At 39.7% G+C, this 23251-nt stretch overlaps 1 protein-coding gene across 7 annotated transcripts in view; it reads right to left on the bottom strand.

The window, feature by feature from the left end:
• Positions 1-1685: 1685 nt before the first annotated feature.
• UCHL5 (ubiquitin C-terminal hydrolase L5) overlaps positions 1686-23251 on the bottom strand; it is a 31304-nt gene continuing 9738 nt past the window's right edge. For 3 of the 7 annotated variants that reach the window (XM_072998099.2, XM_020790455.3, XM_072998100.2), the window contains exons 4-12: positions 12990-13115; positions 12843-12904; positions 12625-12755; positions 11807-11870; positions 11049-11151; positions 8493-8606; positions 7437-7466; positions 4327-4425; positions 1686-2383 (exon numbers count right to left, since the gene is read on the bottom strand). In XM_072998099.2, the coding sequence (XP_072854200.2) occupies positions 2339-2383; positions 4327-4425; positions 7437-7466; positions 8493-8606; positions 11049-11151; positions 11807-11870; positions 12625-12755; positions 12843-12904; positions 12990-13115 (774 nt within the window). In that variant the 3' untranslated portion in view covers positions 1686-2338. Of the gene's footprint in view, positions 2384-3842; positions 4426-7436; positions 7467-8492; positions 8607-11048; positions 11152-11806; positions 11871-12624; positions 12756-12842; positions 12905-12989; positions 13116-23251 lie in introns of all 7 variants that reach the window. The other 4 variants (XM_078392312.1, XM_020790456.3, XR_013544572.1 and 1 more) reach the window with 3 other exon arrangements.

Below are 23251 nucleotides of genomic sequence, written 5' to 3'. Positions count from 1 at the left end.
TGTGACAGACTTCTTTCTTCTAAGAAAGTTAATACTTCTTTCTCCTAAAGGCAAAACATATACAGTATACAGTGGAACCTCGACTTATGAACATCCCTACGTACAAACATTTCGACCTACGAACGGCTCAGTTCGCAAAAATTTGCATTGACTTGCGAGTGGAGCCTCAACCTATGAATGAAAAAAGGCAGGGGAAAAGGACGGGAAATTCATATTTCCCCTGCCTTTTTTTCGTTCCATTTAAACTGTTGGTGGCAAAGAGGTCGCTCTCTCACCCCAACAGTTAGGAAAAGGGACCTCCAGGAGGTCTCTGATGGTGGTGGGGGACCCCGGGAGGTCTTCCAAGGCTTCCCCGCTGCCATCGGAGACCTCCTGGCGGTCCTCCACCACTGCAATTGGTGTCTTTGGAGGTCTCCGAAGGACTCCTGGGGGTCTGATCGTGGTGGTGGGGGAGCAATTTTAAATTGATCGCACTTTTCCACCACCACGATCAGACCCCCAGGTCTCCCGGGGCTTTCCCGCCTCCAGAGACCTCCTGACGGTCCCCCACCACCGCGATCGGCGCCTTTGGAGGTCTCCGAAGGACTCCTGGGGGTCTGATCATGGTGGCAGGGGAGCAATTTTAAATTTCCCGCACTTTTCCGCCACTACGATCAGACCCCCAGGTCTCCCAAGGCTTCCATGTCGCCATCGGAGACCTCCTGGGGGTCCCCCGCCAGCGCCGATCACCACCTTCAGGCTTTCCCGGGGGATAGACTGGGCCTACCAGGGGAGGGCTTTACCTCGTAGGCCTGGTTTACCCTCTGGGAAAGCCTGGTAGATTCTGTTCTGGATGGGTTTGGACGGGGGGGGTTATGTTTCTGTGCTGTGTTGTCGTTTTTGGATTTGTGTGTGTGTGTGTGTGTGTTTTGCAGTCCCAGCCTGGAACTTGCTCTTTTGTATTTTTATTTTTGGTATTTTTTTTGAAATGCTGGAACGGATTAATCCCGTTCCCATGCATTTCAATGGGAAATGGTGCTTCGACTTACGAACATTTGGACTTACAATCACCATTCCAATATGGATTAAGTTCGCAAGTCAAGGTACCACTGTAGTTGCCTCATTGCTGATTTTGCCAAAAACTATAGCTTTGCAATCTGGGCAGCAAAATTGATTGTGCTCCTCAGTAGGGCTTTGGAACAAGGTTAAAAGTCTACTGCACTTAGGCATATGGAGAATTAACACAATTACAAGATCAATGAACATCATGAATTATGGCTGTACACTAACTACAGTGCACATGCATGACCGATCAGCAGAGTACTGAGATTGTGCCATGGACTGCAAGTATTTCCTAGCCACAAACTGGTTTCCAGTTCTAAGAGAGCAGCAGCTGTGTATTCCAGGTAAGAGGCTCAATCACACTTACCACCCACTCAGAACTTCAATGACCTTAAAACATACCTTTCTGCCTAAAATGTTAAAGGATAAAAATAAGAGCATTTGTTTAATTCAGAATATGAAGAAAATAGACACCTAGTGATCTATACCACAGCAGAGTAAGATGTAAATTCTCCACCAAACTCTATAAAACTCCCTTTTGCAAGTAAGCATCTCCACCAATGCCAAAACAGTTTCCAAACCCTTTTGTAATTTTGGTGTTGCATAAATGGCTTAAAGAAACAATAAGAATACAACATACACGATTTGCCAAAATAAAAATGGGAATATTTATTATTATTATTTTTCCTACTAAAAGCAATAAACTCTTAAGCTTCTCTGGTCTTTGTAAATGATTCTATCATTTTGTTTTTACTTCCAGCTCTGTAGAAAATTTAGACACAATTCCATATAAACAAGAACACAGAGCAAGCCACTGAAAGACTCAAGAGACCAAGACAGCTTGTGGTGATAAGCAGACAGATGAACATTCATAACAATAAGTCAAACCATATTCATGTAATTATATCCCCAAGACTTCACTGGGAGGCAAGGTATTTAAATATGTTCATTATAGTAAAAAGATGTACATTACTTGCACACATCTGGGTCTATACAAATTGAAGTGGCATTTTCTGATTAAATATGAAGAATCAGTCAGATATCACTGTTCAATACTGGAATTTGACAAAAACTCTAAAAACCATTACTGAGTGCTAGTACATGCACATGATGCAGGGCAAAAGGAAGGATTTGTAGACCCCGTGCAAATGAGACAGGACAAACTGTTACAAATTGGCAAACGTGCGCTGGACAAATTCAAACTTCACAGGATGTCTTGCAGAGTTACTTTGATGCAGAAAAACATTTCCCCTTTCAAGCAAAAAAGAAACCCTCAAAAAGAAAAGGGCATCAGTCTTCATTTGGCCTCTTGAACCTTCTTTGCATTCTGCTTTTCTTTTGCCTGGAAGATAAAGGCAGACAGAGATAACATATTGCACTGTTGTAATAACAGCTTCCCTGGTAATTCAAAATATATCGTTTTCTATATGAAAAATATACCAAAGAGAGAGAGAGGTCTGTGGTTTACAGTAACAATGAACAGAACTTCTTGGAATATTTAATACACAATGATTATATCAGTCTGCTATACCATCCCAGAATATCTTTGAGCCACCTGAGCATGCTGATGATCCATAAAAAAACTTCCTACTTCAGTACAAGAGCCTCTCTGCAAACAACTTGTCTCTTTCCATTCATGGGTGGAATGTAGATTCAGCAGAGGTTAAATACTAATTGAATTGAGTGAAATGAAGAACAGAACTTGAGACCATACTCCTTGTCCTTTTTCATCTGAATACTAGAGGTAAGACAATATGGTAAGACCCCTTTGTGTTGGCGTCCCAACACAAAAACTTTCGTGATAAAACATCTGCTTTTAATACCAGCAGAAAACCTTTATTTCTCTAGGAGTTTCAGATCTTGGCTTTCATGCAGCTCATTTTTTTAAAAAAAGTTCTATTCATTGTTAGTCTAAAGCACTGGTTCTTAACCTTGGGTTACTCAGGAGCTTTGGACTGCAACTCCCAGAAGCCTTCACCACCAACTGTGCTGGCTGGGGTTTCTGGGAGTTGCAGTTCAAAAACATCTGAGTAACAAAGGTTAAGAACCACTGGTCTAAATCACTCACATACTGGTGCAATAATCATTATTAAACTTTTGCCTCAGTATGATTTGCAGCAGACGTTCCCCTCACTTGCAGAAGGGAAATTTCTAGTTACCTAGGCAAATTCAAATCATGGTGACAAAATGATTTACTGAAGAATTAGAATGTAAACATTTCCAAAGATTTAGACTTCTAGCGCATGCACGCTCCCTCTGTGTTTGGCATGTATAAAGAACAATTTTGAAATATGGTGGGAAATTCTGAAAAGTAGCTATAACCTTCATGTTGTCCTCTGTGTGTTCTAGATTATTGTATTATTATATTTGGTATAGTGGAAAAGTGGCCCTCCATTTGATTAAAGAGCTATTTAAGTCTGTCATCTTGCAGATTGTCAGGCTTGGTAACAAACTAGTACCAGCTAGCAATTGCTGTAGGTAAGGAATTAAACCATGAAGACTGAAGTCAAATCATGACTACATTTGACCAATTTCTATGGACCTACTCTACATACTGATATGTGGATCCAAACCATACAGATCACTAGGATTTAGCTTCAAGTAGATGTGTACACATATGTATCTATATATATTATGTATGTATACAGATATATACATAGACAACAAAAATCAAAGCTCCAAATATGTCTATGGACGTATACGTACATGCTGAAACTCTAAAATTATTATTGTAGTTTATTCCAAACTGAAGGCCCTGATGTTACCTACTATTGTCAATCTGAATTAGTACTTTGACTTACATTGATCTTGTGAGCATTAGGATGCTGCATTTTATATCTAGAGCACGTGGGAAAGACATGTGCAAGGCAATTTCAGGACAATTCAAATCAGGTCAGCTCAAGCACCGAACAGTTTAACAGCCTTCTGGGAGAGGCTGAGCACGTTACTTTCACTAAACGTGTCTGGAAGCAAGCCATATCAGCCAATCAATGTCTCAACTGGAACTAGAGCACTGAGGAAACAGCAAAACACTAGCAAGTCAATATAATCAGCAAAAATCCAACAGAAGTGGAAATCTATTAAACACTGTGTGCTGAAGGAATATATCCATGCTGTGAATTTGCCATCTAGTGTTCCCAGTGACACACAGATTGATGTCCTTACAGAGAAGTTCAGATATTCATCTCTTTCATTCAAAACAGGAAACAGCCTACTTTGATTTATGACTTCACCATTTCTCGCTAATATTCAACAAAATAATCCAAATAACAGCCCACAACATACCTTTTCTACAAGTGGGATTAACTGTTGGTGCTCTGCTAAAGTCTTTAGCAATTCCATTATGAACGGCAGGTAATTATGTTTCCTTCTAATGTTTTCAATCTGCAAGCACAGAGCACACATTAAATGAATTACCATTAGATTCTGCTATCCCACATAACACCAAGTATTCAGCTTCTTACATGAGCAAGAGCACTGGATAAAGTCTGCAAAGTAAACATTGGAAGAAAAGCACTGCCTCTTTTGTGCAAACCCCTAAAACTGATTTTTCAGGACGTGAAGGGAGTAGAAACAAAGTTATGGTTACAAAATGTAACACAATGCATGGTTCCCATTCACCTTGCCTTTTTAAATCCCTCTGGGCCAGCGAGTAAAACATTTTAACTGAGTAGAACCTTTATTCACTTGTTCTCTAATCCAGGATCATGAACACTGCTAGAGGGAAACAACTAGGCCTCCCTTCTCCCTCAATGCTCTGCTGACACAAGCAGCAAAGAATCTGAAGGGATGAGGATTCCATTCATGTGTAGAGCTTACAGACATGCAGGAATCCTTCCTCTTTAGGTTCAGCACTGTTCACATGAGCAGCCTGACAAATGGGTGATAGCTTAAGTGCCCTATTCTAACTGTGCTGATGATCCAATATTAGAGAATTAGTCGCACCTCTGATCTGTTCAGGTATATGTAGTACTTGCAAGATGTTAGGACCTAGATTGGCAGCATACTGAATCAATGACTGTACATGAGCAATCTAGCCATGTAGCTCAGGCTATTAGACTTCTAGCCTAATGTGATCAAGAACACACAGGTTACTTATGGAAACATTTTAAGAGGCAAGATGAATATTTCTACAGTTCCCTACTAGGCACATGTATTTCTTTCTGTTTCAGTTTTAAGTCCTAGAATTTTCCATTCATGGAAGTCTACCTGTCAGACAAACACTTAAATTATGCTCAACTGGAAGAATTCACAGGCTAGTTTGCTGCAGGAAAGAAAGCAGCCACCAGCAGTTCCTGGAATCTCCTAGCAACCAACAGGGCAACTTCCTTTTCTAATAGCAAACTAGGTCCAAGCTCCACCTACCATGGCCCATGATGCCTTCCACCTTCTTCCAGGTGAGCACAATCTGTCTGGCAGAACCAGAATGGAGAATTCTAGGACTGAGAGTCCTAATAAAAATGGATGCATGTATCTATTCCCTACCTCTCTGGATTCTGTAGCTGCTTTCTTTCTTTACAAAGGTCAATATCCTGTTCATACAGCATAAGCAGAGTACTGCACTGCATCCACACTGATTTATGATCGCTGACTTGCCAATGTGAAGGGTAGAGATGGCCCAGTTCCAGCAAACTGGACTTATATTTGCACAAAGCAGTCCTGGGGACCACCCTGAACAAAAGCTGAAAAAGACCAATGTTTTGAGTGAAAGACTACTGCATAAATGATGAGAAGGAATTGGATCCTGCTCCAAGTCACTAATAAAACTGTGTAGCCATTTATGTTGCCAAAGAAAGCAGACAGGCAACAACTTCAGTGGGTATATCTTGATATGCAATTAAATTTATCTGCTGTTGGTATGTGACTAACAGTATTGTTCTTAGTGCAGAAGTAGAAATGCATCCATAGAGTGTCAAAATATGATCACAGCAGAAAACAAAAAGCATACATTAAAACCTCTGCCTTACTGAAATCTTGAGTTCAACCAAGAGGAAAACCAGGATTTACAAATGGGTTCTGTTAAAATAAAGAACTTTAAAATTCTGAAAGAAACCAAAAGCTATTCTAGCAAAAAAAAAAAAAAAAAAGCTTACTTTTGGATCACAGTCTTATATGAAGAACAATTTCATATTACAATCCAGTGTACCCTGGGTGCAAGGTTCCATTAAACTCTAGGGAAGTTGTTTTCCAGTGAAATCAAGAGAAATTACAAAACTGTGATAGGAAGGCCAAAGCCACATGCCACCAACTTCAGACGATCGTCTTTAACAACCTAACATAATCGTTATCAATGTCCATGTTGGTACATAGAAGCAATAACCTCTAACAGATGGAATCCCATTGGTGTTCATGGCAGGTTTGCATAACTTGTTGCAGATGTCAGATAAGACACCAGAGTACAGCTTAGCTGTGTGCTTGTTTATGCACCCAACTACACAAATGAGATGTAGCCTGGTCCCTTACTGATGAGCCATGAGATATTATGCAAAACATATGCAAACATCAATAAAATGTCACCTAATAATTTATAACTTCGGATGTCAAAATAAGCTATATAAACAAATTAGATACTTAAGCCAGGGAAAGGCAACATTCTTTGCAAAACAATGCTGATAAAGTGGCTATTCATTCTCATCATTTATTCTTTTTAGGCAAAAGCATCTAGTCCTTATGGTTGTACAGCTACATTTTAAAGTGCTCCATTCAGTAAACTGAAAAATTATATACTGTCCTAAAGATTATGTTTCAAATATTTCTTTGAGCTCATATCACAATTTTCCAAGTTCTTAATGCAATAGACAACCAACTAGATAAGTTTTTTTGTGGCTACAAATATCTGCAACTTGGATGGTTGTGGTCTGGAGAAAAAGGACTCCAGGATGTCCACTGTGTTGAGCAACATAATACCTTGCAACTTTACTAATATAGCTGAATGCCTCTTCTTTCAGAGCAGGAGTGTGCATCTATAAGTCCATATTGCAAGATCAGTTGTAACAAGTATGATTTGAAGTAACTAGGTCAGCAGGCAGCTGCCTAGCAAATAACTGCTGAAGTGAAACCTCTGCATGAGCAATGTTAAATTGATGGCCAAGGTCAATCCAAATCACCAAGGGCTGTCCATAGACAACTGCAAGTTACAATGTTATTGTTAAGAGAATAACTCCTGTGTGAGTTTAAGTGTTCCAAAATGTGTACATTAGCATTTAACTGGCTGCATGAACACCTGCAACCAGTTTGTGTAGCAAGCTATATTGGTCCCACAGATCAGAGACCACAAAGCAGAGCAGATACCTTTCCTATAGTGTGTGCGTGTGTGGGTATAATATGGAAGCCAACTGAAACACAAGGAATGTTATAATAGGAACCAAATGAATCAGGATTACAAGCCATCTGACCTTGACGGAGGGATCAGGTTGCACAGCCCCCTAGAATTAAGGTAGAAAAGAAATTTCAACAAATCATGGGGGTGGCGGGAGTAAAACCAGCCATGAAATATAAAGAACGCAAGACTGCAAGGCTATTTTCCATTTTCAGTATCACTAGGCTTGACAGGTCCTTTCTAAGGCAGAATACACTTCATACAGACTAATGTTAAATCATTTGGTAAAGAGAACTGGAGGTAAATTTATAAAAGGTCAATTCGGGTTGAATACTATGGAACTGAACAGTGATCCAAGACTTTGGAGTCACCTTCCTTCTAACCCCATCATACTTTCAAGACAGTCAACTCTACTAGCTCAATATCAATCAAGGCAAGGAATATCAGATTGTAACACTTAATCTTTCTTTTATATCTGAAAACTGTGTAAAAGAATCTCAAACCTGCCTTGAAACACAGGAAAGAATATGATTTCTTTTTATTAACAGGGTTATGATTCCAGTTTTCCAGAACCCATGTTTTCCTTTTCTGATGTTACTAGATGTTTCCAGACTGTGCTTTGAGGAACCCTGGAGTTCAGGAGCTCCTCAGTGTGGAGGTTAGGTGCAACGGTAAACTTTATCTTCTTGCTCATCACTACTAGTATGCTCCTGAAATGCAGACACAGAATATGCCAGATGTTGGACAAGCTTGTGGCCCAACAATGTAAGGCCAATAGTCCCTGCAAACTGGCTATGCTCAAGATCTTCTGAGACTCTCAAACAAAATGTCCAAATTTTGCTTTTGCAAAAAGAAGCATAAAACTCCTCCAGGCAAAGCAGAGCTTTCTGTACATTATCAGTGATCCACTGTTTTAAGAGGCAGCTAGATCTTCCTTGTACTAATCTTAACATAGTTTAAGATTAGTTTTGCTCCCCACACCAAATGAGGAGCTAATAACTTGGTAAGTTTCCGTATCTACATTTTCACATAGTTGCCTCACGCTCTGTGGCACCAACGCTGCCATGGAGTACAGCATTCCAAACATATGATTAGCAATTTTTTTACCATTCAGTACAGAAACACTACATACCTTGTACCTTTTCAATTTTTGGTTTTCTTCGTCAATCAGCATCTGATATTTTGCAACTTCCGATTGAATAGAACTTAGTATATTGCTACTCTGGTCTGTATCCATAGGCTCTTCCTTTTGGGAAAAACATCAACTTGTGTGTTAGCGTTTTAAACACCACACTTTAAGATGCATGTACATAAAACAGACTCCAAATCTAAACTTGCAAGGTGTTCAAAAGGGCACTGAGATCTCAACTTTAAAAACATGTACAGTAAGAACTGCAGCATGCTGTATTCCAAGGTATGATTCCCACTGCTGCCTGCTAATACTTGCTTTACATGTTTGTTAAAGTGCCATTATCTACTAATGCAATGCTTTGTGTATTTTTCCTGGTACAAAGAATCAAAGCCATGTATGGCTAATTCATTATGCTGTGTTGCTAAAGCAGGTTGCCTAGAAGTACCTACTTTGAAAAAGGATATTGCTGGAAATGCAATAGAATACCAAGTGTGAAGTTGCACTAAATTTGTCAGTCTTCTCAGTAAGCTTTTTTTGGGGAAAAGGGGGGATTTAAACATTTTAGCAGTGCTGCAATGATCTTACTGAGTACCTGACAAATATCTGAGTCGGTGTTTTTAGACATTCTTGTAGCTTACTAGCATCTCAGTAACTATATTTTAGCATAAGAGAAATGGTTAAGACTAGAGTTCTGCAATGTTGCCCAAAAGCCTCTTGTCCAAATCAATTAGCTCCAGATCAATTACAACATTATTTCATATTCATAGAATTATAGAGTACTGAAGTTGGAAGGGGCCTATAAGGCCATCACGTCCAATCCCCTGCTCAATGCAGGAATACAAATCAAAAGGTATCTGCCAAGTGGTTGTCTTAAGTTTCTCTTGAATTCCTCCAGTGTTGGAGCACTCACCACCTCTCGAGGTAAATGGTTCCACTGTCATACTGCTCTAACAGTTAGTTTGTTTTTCCTGATATTCAACTAAAATCTGGCTTCCTGTAACGTGAGCCCATTGTTGTGTGTCTTGCACTCTGGGATGATCAGGAAAAGATCCTGTCCCTCCTCTGTATGACATCTTTACAAGTACAGTGGTGCTCCGCTTGACGACAATAATCCATTCCAGCAAAATCGCTGTACAGCGAAATCGTCATCAAGTGAAACCCCCCCAAATGAAATGCATTGAAAACCGGTCAATGCGTTCCAATGGGGGAAATACCTGATCGTGCAGCGAAGATTCTCCATAGGTCAGCTATTTTGCTATGCCTGTAAAGTGAAGAATCGGTCCTGAAAACAGTGGGGAGCCATTTTGCAACCCCCGATCAACTGTTTCTAATCGTCGTCTAGCGATAAAACGGTTCCCAAAGCAGGGAATTATTCATTGTCAAGCGAAATATAAACATCGTTTTGCAATCGCTATAGCGATCGCAAAAAACCCATCATAAAATGATTCCGTCGTCAAGCGGGGTAACCGTCTAGCGAGGTACCACTGTATTTGAAAAGTAGTGTCGTATCACCAGTCTGTCTTCTTTTCTCAAGGCTGAACATGCCCAATTCTTTCAGTCTTTCCTCACAGGGCTTGATTTCCAACCCAATCATCCTTGTTGCCCTCCTCTGAACATGTTCCAATTTGTCAGCACCCCATTTTGAAGTATGATGTCCAGAAATGGATGCAACACCCAAGATAAGGCCTAACCAGTGCTGAATGGAGGGGAACTAGCACCTCACAGGATTTCTGTTAACTTCTGTTAATGCTGCCTAAAATAGCATTTGTCTTCTTTGTAGCCACACCACATTGTTGGCTCATATTCAGCTTATGATTTACAACAAATACAAGATTCTTCTTCCTTGTAGTATTGTTGAGCCAGGTACCCCCCATCTTGTAACTGTGCATTTGGTTTCTTTTTCTGAGATGCAGTACTTCACACTTATCCCTGCTGAATTTCATTTTGTTGTTTTCAGTCCAGTGCTCCAGCCTATCAAGATCATTTAGAATTTTGTTTCTGTCTTCCAGGGTATTAGCTATTCCACCCAATGTTGTATCATCCACAAATTTGACAAGCATTCCCTGCACTTCCTCATCCAAGTCATTAATAAAAATGATGAAGGGCACAGGGTCCAGGACTGATCCTTGGGGTACCCCACTTGTTACCTCCTCCCAGCCGGAGAAGGAGGCATCAATCATCACAACTTTTTGTTTGTGGGTTCATTGCTACTGCTTATCACTACAGGCCTGAAGACCCGATGCCAACTTCAAAAAGCCAAGGAAAATAAAGCTTGGATTTTCAAGAGTTCAGAAGAAGTAGCTATACACAGAATGTTCAAAGAGAAGGGTAAATAAAGGAAAGGAGCTATTCACATTGCCCAAGCGTAAATTATCTGTTAGTACAGTATTACACTTCTCTCCTATACAGGCTCCTAGCTGCTTTATAATGAAGAGGCTGGTTATGTTCACACCTGATTATCTTCAGAAATGCTTTACCAACAGATGTTACAGCACTCATTACAGTGGCCTTACAAACTATTTTATACTTTTAAAAAAATATTGATTCATAGAATACCTCAGCAAGCTGTCTCTGCAGTTGTGCAATTTTCTGTTCATATATCATTTTTCTGTCAGATACTATTGCCATCAAGTTAAATCTTATTTCACCTTCACTGTATCTACAAAACAAGAACAGATTTGTCACATAGTGCCATCACTGTGGGATGAGCCTCACACATATTAGTTGTCTTCTGATGCTATCACACATCATTACAAAAACATTCAAAATGCCAATTAAATGCCATCCTATGTCCTTTTATCAAAAGCAAATGTAATGATCAAGCAGGGAAAACACAGGAAAAACAACACTGTCAATTTCACCCCCTACATTATAATGGGATAGGTTAATCCTCCAGACTCAATTTTTGTTCTCAGAATCACACTTAGAATTCTGTGACATGGTGATCTACACTGCTATAAAGAAAAACTACGAGTTCCAGCCACTCTAAAACTCCCTCAATGTTTTTTTTTTTAAATCACAGTGGATGAGGTTTGATGTGTCAACATATACAACATGCATATCTTATTTAAATATACTGTGGTATGATTCCAAGCACTCAGTCTATGTTAAGGCTGGGGTACCATTTGCCTGCCAGAAAATGTGACTAAAATGCCCACACTCCATTTGCCTAAATGAATGAGAGTTAGAGCTTTTTAAAGTTGAAGGCCAAGTTCAATTCATTTCAAGTACCATTCTAATAATTAAATCTAAAATATACTTGTTCTATTTTCATGATCTAAACAGTTCAAATTCACAAAGATATGGATCCTTACTTTTGTATTCTTTTTTCTATGACAGGCCTCACAGCACTGATCCAGTCATCTTGATTGCACACTCCTAAATGGAAAGTAAAGTAGTACAAGATAATATTCATAATTCTTTAAGTATATTATGAATGTACTATACAATCTTCTAAATATACCCTTTTTATTGTTGGCTTAAATACCTTTCTTTGGTTCTAGAAAAACCATTTTAATGATTAGGTAGCCAGAGTCCTATTGACACTTTAAGCACTCATCAATGAAAACATGTTAAGCTGTAGCGATGAACTGCCAGTAGTGTTCCCCTTAGCTTGCTGGGTCGCAACCAGAAATGAAACCAGCATCTCATTAGATTTCACTACTGTGACTTACACAGTTTCACTTACACATACAAAAAGTGCCAACAGGATTTGGACTAGTGTTTCTAAGCAGAGTATGCATATAGTAATCTGTTTAGCATGTAGTTGCATGCTACTTTAAAGCTATTAAAATATTCAAAAGTGCAGATGTTTTAACTTCTCATGGTATTTCTGTAGGTAAAAAGTACATGAACTGACAGATTAAAAAGAAGTACTAACACCGTGTTACATGAGAAAGTTTCTACATCTGAATTTTTTAAAAATTAAATTATCTAAACATGCTGCGTATAATTTTTTTAAATCATTCTGTATGTTTAAAACAAAGGGCTTTTCTTCTTAGAAAAGCACCACAATGTATTAATACACTATATTGCATACTTTATAAACACTGAAGAAAGCACACACAAACCCAACCATAAACCCTGCAGGAGATCCAGAAAGTTTGCAACAAAGGTAAGAAGAAAACTTTACCTAAATCTATTGGGCCTTCCCTCAGACCATCCAATTCATATAACCTTCCATTTACAGGGACATAGCTAACAAAGTGAAAAGCATCTTCTTCTTTTGCTGTTGACTTTGCATCAAACTCAAACATCTGTTGTCTAAAGGCAAATGAAAGAGAAAAATGAAATTTAAAAGAAAGCATCTCTAGAAACTGTATACTTGAAACACATTTAGTTTCTAATTACCTGGCAAAACTGTTGTGGACTTGCCGAATTACTTCTGAGTTACTTAATGCCAGGCCTTTCATCTAAAATCAAATGAGAAATTCATTCAACTACTTATGTGCAAGTTTGAAAAAGAGAGAATGAAGGGGACAAAAGAACTGCACATACCGCTGCATCAAAGCTTTGTGAGAATTCTTTAAATTCTGATAGTGTTTCTCCTAAATGAACATCTTGATGGGTACAGTTTAACAGCACACTGACTATGGCTTGGGTTGCACAAGCATTATTTATAACCTGCAAAGTGGAGTAAAAGAAATAGTTTAGGACAGTCAAATTATTAAGTTTCATTAACTTCATGTTCACCCAACAATGCTTCAAATATTAAAGTGTAAAACAGGAGAACCCCTCCATAGTTCTTTGCTCCTCTGCAGAAAAACTACTGTAACTGTTTGTATGTATACATAAACACATTTGGTATGCAATGGCTGAAATCCTGCTGCTTAGAGTAGCAAATTGTACTATAGCAGGCCCACTGACTCAGTGGGGATTTAGTGAGTTAACCCCTCTATAAGTTCAATTAATTCAGATGGGCCCTCTGCGGTTGTACCTAGAATTGGGCATGAACTGGCAGTTTGTGCTGGATTGGTTTTCAGACAAACAGGTGTTTGGCACTTCCCAGCTCCACTTCCTTGGGCAGATGCCCATTCAGGGGTAGTGCCTAGAGGAGGCAGCCAGGGAAGCCAGGGTGCTGCCTCTGAGTAGGTATCCACTGGAGGAGACGTACTGGGAAGTACTGAACACCTGCTTGGCCAAAAATACAATCTGAAACAAACCACCAGTTTGTGCCCATCTCCAGTTGTGACTCATTTTAACATAAGTTACTCACAACCAGAACGGGCCTATTTGAATCAAAGGAACTTACTTAGGAATTGACTCACTAAATGTCTTAATGGGTCTACTCTAGTGAGAATTACTGAACCAAGCAACAGGGTTTTTGCCAACAGTTTACTCTGTAGTTTTGTTGATTCTGTCAATTTGATACTCTGACCCTGGAATATGCTACAAGAACACATGGAATATTACAGAACAGTTTACAAAAATTATACTGACATAACTCCAATACAATTTTATTGCATCAGGTATCCTATTTGCATAAACATAAGAAATTTAATTCCTGCTACACTCTAGGCAAATATAATGTATTGATATTTAAAGAGTTAAGTGACTCATTTATCCTTCCTATTCTATTTACTCTAGTTAAACTGACCAAGAAAAGAAAAATCAACAACAGTGAGGTTCTAGCCACAGCTTTCAAGGAGTAATTTGGAGCACCTAATGGAGTTCTTTAGATAATGTTTTTGGACATTGACAGTAGTTAAACAATACAAGAGAAGGTGGGACCACATTTTTGTATTTTACACTATGCATAGGTATGCCGCACAGAGTTCAGATGAATGTATTCTCAAATGAAAAACAGAATGCAGCCTAAATATATAATAGTCCAAAGTAGCAGCAGAAAATGTATTCATTTAAAATGGGAAAAGAAAGCAAAAGGTATAGTTTGAAAGATCATAAAGGGAACAAGTAAGAGAGAAGGTATGTAGGCCTTCTAAGAAACATTCTATGAAGGAAAAAGAAGGTCTTAGAATACTGGTAAGAATAAAGTGACATAGACATGTTCCAAACAAAGCATTTGATTTCTTAAGTTACCAAACAAGTAGGAGAACACTGAATCCCAGGAAGACAGATGTGAGAAGATCTACAGCTAGTAAGTGAAAGTAAAGATAAATGCTGGCATTACACAAAATATTTCTTTGTTATTTGCTACTGACCAATAAAGACTTAGAAACAGAATCATTTTCTGCTACAAAAAACACTGATTCTGATCAACATTGCTGATCAAACTCCTCTAATTGCTCAGTATAACAAAATCAGTTACAACTTTGGGTTAATAGCTTTGCTAGTCAAATTACTATTTATAGGTTTACCCTCTGGAAAATATAAATTTTAGAAACTCCTTTTATTTACATTTTATTAACATATTCACCTACACCTTGTTCCTTTCCTCATACTAAACAGCAGCAAATTAAAAAGAACATTAAAATATAATGGAATTTCACACAGAATTCTATGCAGGTCAATCAGTTGATCAGAAAATGACTTAATGCAGCATAAGAAGCATCATTTGAAGTTTCCAACAAGAGGCCCACAAACCAAACTAGTTAGTACGATTTGGAGAACACCTCCTTTATAAGGAAAATACAGACACTGAATAAGGAGGACACAAAGGAGCCACAGGCAAACTTCCTCTGTGTTTTAAAGCTGAGATCAATAGCTCAGGTCAATATCATACTCTGGCCATTATACTACCCCACTCTCTGCTAAGTGATGTATGTGGTCTAACAACCCACTTGAATTGATAGCAACATACCCTCTAATTTTTAGCCCCACTGGGTGGGGCTCCACCTCTCTCTCTCTCACACACACACACGCACACACACAGCTCTGCCCCTGTGTGCGCACATTACTCCACCCCCTCACGTGCTGGGTTTCACTGCAACCCTGATTGCTGTGTAGAGGAGGAAAGCAGCTGAACAGAGGGAAACAGAGTCACACCCACCCATGTGCATGCCCCGCTTAGCGGGAACCTTGATTGATAGGGCATCTTGTGAAGACTATTTCATAATAGTTAATTGTTGTAATCCTCTCTAGCCAAAAGGCTGGGGATGGCTGAGCAGAAAACAGGCCAGTAAATCCATCCCAACTTAGGAATGTTGTATATTATCTATCATATCCTGATTCTAGACTACCTTTGTACCTTTAAGCCACTGCATAGTGACTATGAGTCAGAGCTGAGAGGATCTGGATCTGGTTTAAGTCAGCTCTTTCTGTGTTACTTTCCTTCCTTGTCAATTCTGCTAGCTGATCTCAGACTGCACAGCAGTTATGCCAGCAGATCCAGTAAGAACTATTGCTAGTAATGCTACTTGTGCCAACAGATCTCAGATCAGTCAGCACAAGAATATTCTGCTCATACAAAAGGCTTCTCATTCCACTACACGTAGTGTATCTTTGACTTTGGATTGCAGTGTTAATTTTTAATTAGTAATCTACAGTTGATCAAGAATGAAAAAAAATGAGGAAAATGAAATTAGCAAAACATACAGAAAGGTATGAACCCATATAACATTCAAATGTTTTTATGGGTCTAAAAATGATTATATAGATGCTAATGCTCTTATAAATACATAGTGGTCCATCAAAATGTAGGAAGTCACCTGCAGTTCTATACAAATTTAGTCTGAGCAAGTCTCACTAAATATGACTTAGCTGAGAAAAAAATCATAAGAATTCAGTAAGAAATTTTGCTAGTAATTATGTATGGCATATGGGGGGAGGAGGGAATCAACCACCCAGAGAGTGCTCCAAGGACTGTGGGGCAGTAGATAAGTCAAAACAACAACAAATCTTGTTTGACAAGTCACCAAAACTAGAGAATTTAGGGCTACAGTTGCACCCAAGGTTTCCTTTAACAAGGGCAAGCACGACTCCACCTCCCTCTGTGCAGCTTTCTTCCTCCTCTGTGCAGCAATCATGTCTAACTCCTTTGGTTCTGGTTGTGATGAAACCCTGCGCATGGGTGGGTGGGGCCACAGTAGCTCGTGCATGCAGGAGTGAAGTTGTGCACAACACAGGTGGAGTCCCATCCAGCGGTGCTGGAAATTAGAGGGTATGTGGGTTGCACTTCTAATGCACCAAGGCATACTAGCTCAAGCATGGTGACTCAGGGTTCTGGATTCTCAAATACTGTATAACACCATATTATATTGAACCAGAATTAAGAATATGTACTAATTTTTAAAAAGGCATACAAAGGTGACTCTATTAATAAACATGCACATAACTTTATAGTGTGATTGCCAAAGAAATGCTCAAGATCTTCAGGCACTAATAACAGGCAAGCTACTAGTGATCAAAAGTTGCACGAACTGCTTAGCTATCATTTTAACATTTAAACATAAACACATCAATGGCTGAAATCTAGTAGTAAATTGCAATCAAAACAGGTCTGCTGAATTAACGGAACTTACATACATGTTGACTCACCAAAATACCATTGATTCAATAGGTCAACTCTAGTTGCAACTCACTACAGTGGTGCCCCACAAGATGATGTTAATCCGTTCCATTGAAATTGCTGTTTAGCGAAAACATCATCTTGCGAAAAGCATTTCCCCATTGGAATGCATTGAAATCTGTTTAATGCATTTCAATGGGAAAAATAGTCATTGTCTTGCGAAGATCGCCCATAGGGAAGCCATTTTGCGGAGCCACCTATCAGGTGTAGAAATCGCTGTCTTGTGAAGCATCAGTCCCGAAAACACCAGTTTTGTGAAGATCGCCCATAGGGAAGCCATTTTGCGGAGCCGCCGATCAGCTGCAGAAATCCTCGTCTTGCGAAGCATCGGTCCCGGGGGAAAAAAAACCCGTCTTGCGAAGCACGGACCGAAACATCATCCAGCGAAAATCGCCCATAGGAAACACTGTTTTGTGAAGTGCAATGGTGATCACAAAACCTCATCACCATGCGGATTCGTCGTTTTGCAGGGTAATCGTCCTGCGAGGTACCACTGTAACTGTACTGGATTTCAGCCAATGAATTGTTTCAAACTCTTGTATGAAATTTAAATTGACCTATATTTTAAATAAAGGAAAGTTCAATATGGATGATAATCACAATGTTATAACACGATTTCAGACTGGTTGTGAACACTGTTCTAATACCCCATATTCAAGAGTGAACATAAGAACATGCCTTATACTATTAGGCCACTAATCAATCTACATAACTCAGTATTATTTACACTGACTTCACATTAGATTTTCAGAGTTTCATAAGGGTCCCTCCCAAGCCTATATGAGATGCCACAGAATGAACCAATTATTTCCTGCATGAAAAGTATGTGCTCTTTCACTAAACTGCAAACATAGCTTTTTGATAACACATTCAAATGCCTACATAGGCAGAACCTTCAAGGAGGTAACAGATACATCAGCATTTTAAACTTGACACAAATGACATCTACATGGCTGTCAAACTGTAAGAGACACAGCCAACATGTCAAACAAGGAAGACTAGTTTATAAAATTCAGTACTGTAATTAACTTTCAAACATGGTTGTGTTGATGTCTATCAGTGCTATATTTGAAAATAGTCAGCAGGTTTAATTATTACAATTTAACAGCACAAACAATATTCTGCACATTTTTTGTCACTGTGAACAGTCTTGAGGACCTCTGATAGAATGACCCAGTTAACTAAAACCAGAAACACATTTTGTAAGATCAACATATGGAACTCAATTTTTTTTAAAAAAGACAAATGATACTTCAGAAACTGGTTATCCCAAAATAAACCTTAACAAAATACATGAATGGCAGAATCCAGTCTGTTACTATGAGCACAATAGCACTTGTGCTTTATACAATGTAGCATAGAACGCAGAGGAAACCAGAAGAAACCTCCTTTTCAGTACTCTCCTATGCCTCTGGAAAATCTCTTTTCCAACAGTTTTACTGCCATCAAGTGTCAATTTTGTGAATTGCTTCTGCAATACAGTATCTTTCATTAACTTCATGTTGTGTGTTTGTGTTTAGTCGTTTAGTCGTGTCCGACTCTTCGTGACCCCATGGACCAGAGCACGCCAGGCCCTCCTGTCTTCTACTGCCTCCCGGAGTTGTGTCAGGTTCATGTTGGTTGCTTCGCAGACACTGTCCAGCCATCTCATCCTCGGTCGTCCCCTTCTCCTCTTGCCATCACACCTTCCTAACATCAAGGTTTTTTCCAAGGACTCTTTTCTTCTCATGAGATGGCCAAAGTACTGGAGCCTCAGCTTCAGGATCTGTCCTTCAAGTGAGCATTCAGGGTTGATTTCCTTTAGAACTGATAGGTTTGTTCTCCTTGCAGTCCAGGGGATTCTCAAGAGCCTCCTCCAGCACCACAATTCAAAGGCATCAATTCTTCGGCGGTCTGCTTTCTTTATGGTCCAGCTCTCACTTCCATACATCACGACAGGAAAAACCATAGCTTTGACTATTCGGACTTTTGTTGGCAAGGTGATGTCTCTGCTTTTCAAGATGCTGTCAAGATTTGTCATCGCTTTCCTCCCAAGAAGAAGGCGCCTTTTAATTTCAGGGCTGCTGTCTCCATCTGCAGTGATCATGGAGCCCAGGAAGATAAAATTTGACACTGCCTCCATATCTTCCCCTTCTATTTCCCAGGAGGTGATGGGACCAGTGGCCATGATCTTAGTTTTTTTGATGTTGAGTTTCAGACCGTTTTTTGCACTCTCCTCTTTCACTCTCATTACAAGGTTCTTTAATTCCTCCTCACTTTCTGCCATCAGAGTGGTATCATCTGCATATCGGAGGTTGTTGATATTTCTTCCGGCAATCTTAATTCCGGCTTGGGTTTCTTCCAGTCCAGCCTTCCGCATGATGTATTCTGCATATAAGTTAAATAAGCTGGGGGACAATATACAGCCTTGCCGTACTCCTTTCCCAATTTTGAACCACTCAGTTGTTCCATGACCAGTTCTAACTGTTGCTTCCTGTCCCACATATAGGTTTCTCAGGAGACAGATAAAGTGGTCAGGCACTCCCATTTCTTTAAGAACTTGCCATAGTTTGCTGTGGTCCACACAGTCAAAGGCTTTCGCATAGTCAATGAAGCAGAAGTAGATATTTTTCTGGAACTCTCTGGCTTTCTCCATAATCCAGCGCAAGTTAGCAATTTGGTCTCGAGTTCCTCTGCCTCTTCGGAATCCAGCTTGTACTTCTGGGAGTTCTCGGTCCACATACTGCTGAAGCCTACCTTGTAGGATTTTGAGCATAACCTTGCTAGCGTGTGAAATGAGTGCAATTGTACGGTAGTTGGAGCATTCTTTGGCACTGCCTTTCTTTGGGATTGGGATGTAGACTGATCTTTTCCAATCCTCTGGCCACTGTTGAGTTTTCCAAACTTGCTGGCATATTGAATGTAGCACCTTAACAGCATCATCTTTCAAGATTTTAAATAGTTCAACTGGAATGCCCTCACCTCCACTGGCCTTGTTGTTAGCCAGGCTTTCTAAGGCCCACTTGACTTCGCTCTCCAGGATGTCTGGCTCAAGGTCAGCAACTACATTGTCTGGGTTGTCCGGGATATCCAAATCTTTCTGATATAATTCCTCTGTGTATTCTTGCCACCTCGTCTTGACGTCTTCTGCTTCTGTTAGGTCCTTCCCATTTTTGTCTTTTATCATGTTCATCTTTGCGCAAAATGTTCCTCTAATATGTCCAATTTTCCTGAACAGATCTCTGGTCTTTCCTTTTCTGTTATCTTCCTCTATTTCTTTGCATTGTTCATTTAAGAAGGCCCTCTTGTCTCTCCTTGCTATTCTTTGGAAGTCTGCATTCAAGTTTCTGTAACTTTCCCTATCTCCCTTGCATTTTGCTTCCCTTCTCCTCTCTGCTATTTCTAAGGCCTCGTTGGACAGCCACTTTGCTTTCTTGCATTTCCTTTTCTTTGGGATGGTTTTCGTTGCTGCCTCCTGGACAATGTTACGAGCCTCTATCCAAAGTTCTTCAGGCACTCTGTCCACCAAATCTAGTTCCTTAAATCTGTTCTTTACTTCCACTGTGTATTCATAAGGGATTTGGTTTAGATTATACCTGAGTGGCCCAGTGGTTTTTCCTAATCTCTTCAGTCTAAGCTTGAATTTTGCTATGAGAAGCTGATGATCAGAACCGCAGTCAGCTCCAGGTCTTGTTTTTGCTGACTGTATAGAGCTTCTCCATCTTTGGCTGCAGAGAATATAATCAATCTGATTTCGATATTGCCCATCTGGTGATTTCCATGTATAGAGTCGCCTCTTGTGTTGTTGGAAAAGAGTGTTTGTGATGACCAGCTTATTCTCTTGACAAAACTCTATTAGCCTTTGTCCTGCTTCATTCTGAACTCCAAGGCCAAACTTCCCTGTTGTTCCTTTTATCTCTTGGCTCCCTACTTTAGCATTCCAGTCCCCTAGAATGAGAAGAACATCTTTCTTTGGTGTCAGTTCTAGAAGGTGTTGTAAATCTTCATAGAATTGTTCAATTTCAGTCTCCTCAGCAATGCTGGTTGGTGCATAAACTTGGATTATTGTGATGTTGAATGGTCTGCCTTGGATTCGTATTGACATCATTCTATCATTTTTGAGATTGTATCCCATTACAGCTTTTCCCACTCTTTTGTTGACTATGAAGGCTACTCCATTCCTTCTATGGGATTCTTGCCCACAATAGTAGATATGATAATCATCTGAGCTGAATTCGCCCATTCCTGTCCATTTTAGTTCACTGATGCCCAGGATGTCGATGTTTATTCTTGCCATCTCCTGTTTGACCACCTCCAGCTTCCCAACGTTCATAGATCTTACATTCCAGGTTCCTATGCAGTATTCTTCTTTGCAGCATTGGATTTTCCTTTCACTTCCAGGCACGTCCACAGCTGAGCGTCCTTTCGGCTTTGGCCCAACCACTTCATTAGCTCTGGAGCTACTTGTACTTGTCCTCCACTCTTCCTCAGTAGCATGTTGGATGCCTTCCGACCTGAGGGGCCCATCTTCCAGCGTCATATCTTTTAGCCTTTTGTTTCTGATCATGGGGCGTTCTTGGCAAAGATACTGGAGTGGCTTGCCATTTCCTACTCCAGGTGGATTGCGTTTAGTCGGAACTCTCCCCTATGTTAATGCAATACAATATCTTTCATTAACTTCATGTTTAAGAGTCTTCTGCAATACAGTATATTTCACAATGCCTTTATTTATTGATTTAAGATATTTTTACGCCACCTTTCTGCTAAAAAAAAAGAACCAAGGTGGCTTATATAATTAAAAATATATTGCAATAACGCAAAATCAGTAATTATTCAATTAAAAATATCAACACATTAAAATGTTAAATAAAAGTATTAACTAAAAACCATTTTAGAAGCAACCACCCCATTTATTGTCTCCAAGCGGTCAGTCACTGCCTGAAGAGAAAGGTCTGCGCCTGCTTGTGGAAGGGCAGGAAAGATGGGGCCAGCCTGGCCTCCTGTGGAAGGGAGTTTTAAGAGTCTGGGAGCAGCGAGAGAGAAGGTCCTCTCCTGTCTCCCAACACACCTGCGAAGGTGGTGGGACTGAGAGAAAAGCCTGTTTTGTTACTGTTCTGTGCAATCAAGTCACCTCTGATTTCAGGTGAACCTCTCCAAAATGTTTTTCATCAATAGCCCTTGCGAACTTAAGCCTATGGTCTCCTTTAGGGAATTAATCCATCTTATATTTAGTCTTCCTCTTTTCTTGCTGTCTTCAGCCCTTCCCATCACTGTCTCTTCAAACGAATCCTGCCTTTTCATGATATAACAGCCTTAGTTTCACAGTTTTTGCCTCCAGATAGCTGAGGTTTCATTTCCCCTAGGACAGTGATGGGAAACCTTTTTGAACCCGAGTGCCCAAACGGCAACACAAAACCAAATTATTTATTTTGAAGTGCCAACACTGCAATTAAACCTGAATACTGAATACTTGATGACAACTCATGTCATTTACACGTTTGTCTGTCTGGTTCTTTATTGATTCCTCCAACTGACAGCTCTTTTAGAAAAACGTCAAATGCAAAATGCTACACTGAATTAAATGCACCCTATTTATAAAGCTTATTAAGTACATTGACATCCTGAACTTGTTTCCTCCAAAGTAAGCTACCCTCAGAAAAGCAGCTATATATAGGAGTGCAATTTTTTTAAGTGTATACCTACATTTTATGCACTACACAAAGTGTAATATGTACACACATTTCACTTGTTTGAAATATAGCGTTGGAAAAGAGATTTACAGATATCATGACTTGTCAGAAAGGTAAGTAAAACAAATTAACAGTGGACTCTCACTAGAAGCTAAAATAACCAAGCAAAGGGTATTGTACTACAGTGGCATCATGAGAAGACAAGGTCACTGGAAAAGGCAGCAATGTAGGAAAAAGTGCAATGCAATAGGAAAAGAGGAAGACTGCACATGAGATGGATTGACTCAATGAAGAAAGCCAGTCTTCTTTTAGTAAGACCTTTTGTTTGGTGTTGCAGTCAAAGTAGGACCAGTAGCAGAGAGACTGGGTTTCAGATTTGGGGAATAAACTATGATACTTTTGCCTGCTTGGGGGATGAGAAACAGAGAAACGTGATTGCTACACACTTCAGAAATCTAGTCCCAGGTGTGTTGGTTATCTTTTACTAGGTGTTTGCTATCAGTGAGAATCTGCTAAATATTCCAGTTCTGCCCAGTCCAATTTAGACTCTAAACAGAATCTTGAAATACCATACTTACTATTCTCAGCAAAAATTGCAGAGCTAAATGCAGTGCAGATGACCT

This window comes from Pogona vitticeps, chromosome 4 (assembly GCF_051106095.1).
Source record: "Pogona vitticeps strain Pit_001003342236 chromosome 4, PviZW2.1, whole genome shotgun sequence".
Lineage (NCBI taxonomy): Eukaryota > Metazoa > Chordata > Lepidosauria > Squamata > Agamidae > Pogona > Pogona vitticeps.
This window is presented reverse-complemented; position numbering and strand designations above follow the sequence as displayed.